At 34.4% G+C, this 4,683-nt stretch overlaps 1 protein-coding gene across 1 annotated transcript; it reads right to left on the minus strand.

Annotated features, from left to right (window-relative positions):
- Nucleotides 1-1,097: 1,097 nt before the first annotated feature.
- Nucleotides 1,098-4,475, minus strand: LOC137387817 (uncharacterized). Its single transcript, XM_068074327.1, has 3 exons — nucleotides 4,401-4,475; nucleotides 1,921-2,949; nucleotides 1,098-1,673 (listed from the first exon to the last, which is right to left on the minus strand). The coding sequence occupies exons 1-3, from the start codon at nucleotides 4,417-4,419 to the stop codon at nucleotides 1,276-1,278; spliced, it is 1,446 nt and encodes a 481-aa protein (XP_067930428.1). The 5' UTR covers nucleotides 4,420-4,475; the 3' UTR covers nucleotides 1,098-1,275.
- Between the last annotated feature and the right edge of the window lie 208 nt (nucleotides 4,476-4,683).

The following is a 4,683-nucleotide window of genomic DNA, read 5'->3' on the forward strand; positions in this document are numbered from 1 at the left end:
TATTTTAGACATTGAAATTGCTGGGTGGAGGTTATATTTAAATGTTTATTTTATGAAAGCATTTAAGAGAAAATAACTCCAATCTGTGAAATAGCAACTCTAGTTAATCACAGTTCAGGGCTATCAAAGTTTGTTTACATAATAAATATAAAATACTAACAAAAGAGCTGTAAGTAACAGTGTAATGCAGTTTGTGGTAAGTTGAATCTGTTAAGTTATGAACTTACCATGTCAGGTTCGAGATAAGAAGTGCCCAGGTGCCGTCTTTAGTCACATCCGGTTTATGAGTCTTCGATATTCTTACCGAATGTCCTTGACATTTACGACTGGTATAAAACCGGTCTTGGCCTTGACATAATCCAAACTGTGACCTTGACCTTTAGTCAAATCATTCGGATAGAGTTATCCAACAGAATCTATTTCATGCTTATATGCTTTAGTTGTTGTGTTACCTTGCTTTTTATTTTACATTTCCTTCTTATAAGTGCATGCAGCACCTTACCTTGTAGCTCGCATGAGACTAGCACAATGGTAAAAAGTATGCATGTTTAAAAGAATCAACTGTTGTCCTTTTGAAAAACCAGCTCTGTGAACCAGAGAGATTTTTTACATTGTTAATTGTAACAAAGTAAAAATGTAAACATTGCTAATATCTCTTTTATCATGCAAGTTTGTTGTGCAGTGGCATTATTGTTGAATTAAATAGAGTCATGTTTTAGGAGCTATAAATTTGCTCTATCTTAGCTTTCTTATTGTTCCTTGCACCGTACCAAAGTCATTACAACATGTGATTGTAATCTTACCTATCTGTATATTGAAAAATAACTCGATTACCCAAGTTACTGGCTTATACACTAATCTGTACATAATACTGTGCAATATATATGCATGCATGATACCACATTCAGTTTTTTTCTGAAAAGGTCCAAGTTATGTTTAGCATTGCTGTTCTCATATTAAAGATAACTCTTTTCATTTTTTACTAGCTCTCAAATATAAAAAGATAGTTGTTCAGTGTGTATTATGCCGAATGTTGCTGTTTTAAACATATTTGCATTTGGATAATATTTATTTGTATATCTAAGTTTGTTTATATCATAATAAATGATAATATCACACAAAAACACTATTAAGCTTCTTCTTTTAGAGAAGAAAGTAAGAGTGAGTAAAAAGTAAGAGATTCTAATCAGGCATTATACAATAAAGCATTTCTTATTCACTGAATGTCAAACACAACTTTCAGCTCAGTCAAATCGAATCATGTATGCATTTGCTTTATTTTACCCTATAGAGTCCATTAGTGGCTCTGGCTCTGTTCATACTGTGTTTCTTATCACTCTCGTTAAGGTCCTTGATGACAGCTTCATAACATTCCTTGGCCTTCTCCTTCTCTCCAATAGTTTCGTAGAACAGCCCTTTGTCACTTTTGTACAACTGTTTATATGATCCATGAATCCAGATATGATCAAAAGACTTTTCCACATCTTCATGTTTGTCCCCGAGCAGCATCAGTATCCTCGGGTAAAACATTGGCGCAAAGGCACAGCCTGGTATCATAGCTTCACGAATAACTGTTTTGGCCTCCTCAAGATAATGTCTTGTTGTAGTGGAGCTATCTGGTTCCAGAGTATAGAAACACCTGACAAGGTAACTCCAGTACCTTGCCTTGCCCTCTACAAAAGTAGACTTGTTAATCATGTGGTTGGGGCACACCGCTTTTTAAGCAGAAATTGCATTATGAGATGAGAGGCAGCAGCAGTGCTTAGAGCTAATCATCAGATTGTCATATAAAATATAACCTTTCATTCTCTAGTACAAAACACTCATAGTACATACTGAAAATTTACAAATAATTGGTGCAGTCATCGGCGTTTTAATATAAATATTTCTGCTACTTTCCACTAGTCAGAAAATGCTTACCAAATGTAAACACCTTGTACGGTTGGTCCATTCTTTCTACGTAGCTCTTTACTTCAACTTCGTGTTCTTCATAGTATTGAATGGCCCATTTCCACAGTAATACCTCAGCGTAAAGGTTTGGTCCTCTTTCTATTGGACTCGGTTTGATTTCTTGGGATTCTTTGAGATATGCTAGAGCTCTGTCTAGCAGTTCAACTCTCTTTTTTTTTTCGTTCTCGAAAAGGGAGTGTTTTAACACTGCATCTCCAGCTCTGGCATAATAGTTGGAATAAATTTTAGATTGGTCACCACTTTTCATAATTTCGATCATCTTATCAACACATTGAAGAAGATCAACAGACTTAATTTGAAGTGCTTCCAACAAGCTAGTAAGTTGAAGACCTTTCCAAACATTTGGGTTGCGCTGCAATTCAGCAAGGGAACACCACACTTCCAGCTCATATATCTGCTCCTTGGAACCTTTAAGTATGGTAAGTTGATCAACAATACACTGCCTAATTTTTATTCTTTCTTTTAAATCTTTCCACTTCTTATCTTCGCTGCTCAGAATTTTCTTATAGTAGTAGTAGTGTGTGTAGTCATAAGGTGGGACTCCAAGAAGGGATTCTTTGAACGTCTTCAAACCTTTTGTTCGTGACTCTATAGACCTTTTATGAGTGTGCAGCCAATAAGCTTGTTCCAGCTGAGCATCCTTTGCAGGCTTCTCTTCTTTGAGGAGTTCCTCTATCTTCTTTGCTGCTTTTTTAGCCTCTTCAAGCAGAGGAGGTCGTTGTGCAAGACAAAAGAGACCTTTGTTACACATTGCATGGATACTCTTTGGGTTTTTTTGCAGAGCGAAATCGATGTTCTCTCTTATTTTCGATTCCCATTCCTTTTTCAAAATGAATATCGCTGCATTAAAGTTAGCATCCGTGTACCACATATCTTCATCCAGTGGCACTGTACGCAGTCTAGCAATTTCCTCATCAGAAAAATCAGTGAACAGTGAGTATTTCCATCCTTTGAGACGCTCCTTTAAATCTCTTGTCTCTGCAACAGATGTTTCATTTTATTGACGACTTTAGCTGAGTTTAGGTGAACATAACAGCTTTATAATGAACATCTTGAATTATACGTAAATTTGGCACTATTTTATTAAGTGATTTATTAATACTAAAAGAAAACACCTTGATCTCAAGGAGATAAAACCAGCAATGGCCAGTATACCTAATCATCACACAGGCACAGTAAGCAATATTATTACTGTTATTGTAAAATGATGACATCATTGTAAATACAGCCGTAAGGATAATAATGACAGATACCTTCTGGCAATATAGAAATGCAATTTAGTAAAACAAAACCCAATGAACATAGCAAAGCAACTCCGTTTGACCAACAACTTTTACAGAACAACACCGTTTTTATTAGGTGAATTTAAAAGAACAACCATTTTAGTCAACAAATATTGTAAAGCTATCAAAAGCTTTAAACATTACAGTAACAATGACAAACATAACTTGGACATCTATAGACTAATAGCTAAGTTTGTGTCATGTATATAAATTGAATTTGAACTTAAATTTAGTATTATTATATACAGACTAACTTATAAAACAAAGACCTAATATATTTAGCCATTGTTCAATATATTTATTCAGTTCTATTCTAATAGTTTTGGTGGTCTATACTAATTGTAGTTGAGTTAATACTGAAATTTTAACAAGATGAGCCATGGCATATACAGCCATTGTTGTTGGTCAGGAATGAAAGGAGTTGTGTTTAGTTGTGTATGTTAGATTATATTACCTTGCTAATGGAGGTCAATGGTCAAGTTTATGCATTTTTTACGCCAGTATTAACAGACAAAACTCTGTTTTAGCTTAAATAAGGATATAAGAGTTCTGTTCTAAGGTTGGTACACGTAAAACATTGTAGAAGTTCGCGAATACTGAGTATGATGAGATGCCAGTGTGAATCAATTTATAGAGCTCACCTAACTAGCCTCATTTCCATATTTTCTTATTTTAGTAACCAAGTCAGGTCTGATTTGTTTCACACCAAATTTAAAACTGATGTTACATGTTCATCAAACATTTCAATGTAGTTCAATAATTAGTAACATTTTAGCCTTACACATACTTTACCTATTTGTAGCAAGGCAGGTCTGGAAATATGATAACTACCCTGTTATATGTTGTTTTTCAATATAGTCAGAGTTGAATAACTACTTACAGAAATTAAAGATGCACAATTAGCAGTACTTTAACTTACATACTAGCAACTAGCTCAAACCTAATTTTTGAAACAAATTAACAGAGGCAAATTTACAATTTATGGTTCCAAATAACTGCAAAAGTCGCCGCACTCATTCTATAAGACATATAGAAAAGAAACAGTCAGTTAATAGAGAGAAAACAATTCTTTTTTAACTTATACAGTAAATGGCCTCCTAAAAACAGTGTTAGTGCAATCATTACAAATATATTGAGAGTACCAACCATTTTCTTTTGCTGCCATTTTCTTTTGTTATATCAACTGCTGAGATAGGAAAACACTCCACACCCAGATTGAAGCAAGGTACCTTAAAGATAAAGCTGGTCCTACCGAATGCAAGTTGTTTTATAGCATAAAGAATTCATTGATCTGTTTGCTCCATTTATTTGTAATGGCATATCTGCTGAAATTTGTTTATACAGCGTACATATGAATGGCTTACTTTGATAGCATCAGCCATTGCTATAGACTAACAATACATTGTACCATGTAACTAGTAATGTGATC

Source organism: Watersipora subatra, chromosome 2 (genome assembly GCF_963576615.1).
Source record: "Watersipora subatra chromosome 2, tzWatSuba1.1, whole genome shotgun sequence".
In the NCBI taxonomy this organism is placed as follows: Eukaryota; Metazoa; Bryozoa; class Gymnolaemata; order Cheilostomatida; family Watersiporidae; genus Watersipora; species Watersipora subatra.

Bases quoted from the DNA above. Each gene is read 5' to 3' on its own strand.
- LOC137387817 (XM_068074327.1), bottom strand. The intron at 1,674-1,920 runs GTAAGCATTTTC...CTACTTTTGTAG, and splicing joins GTACAAGGTGTTTACATTTG to AGGGCAAGGCAAGGTACTGG.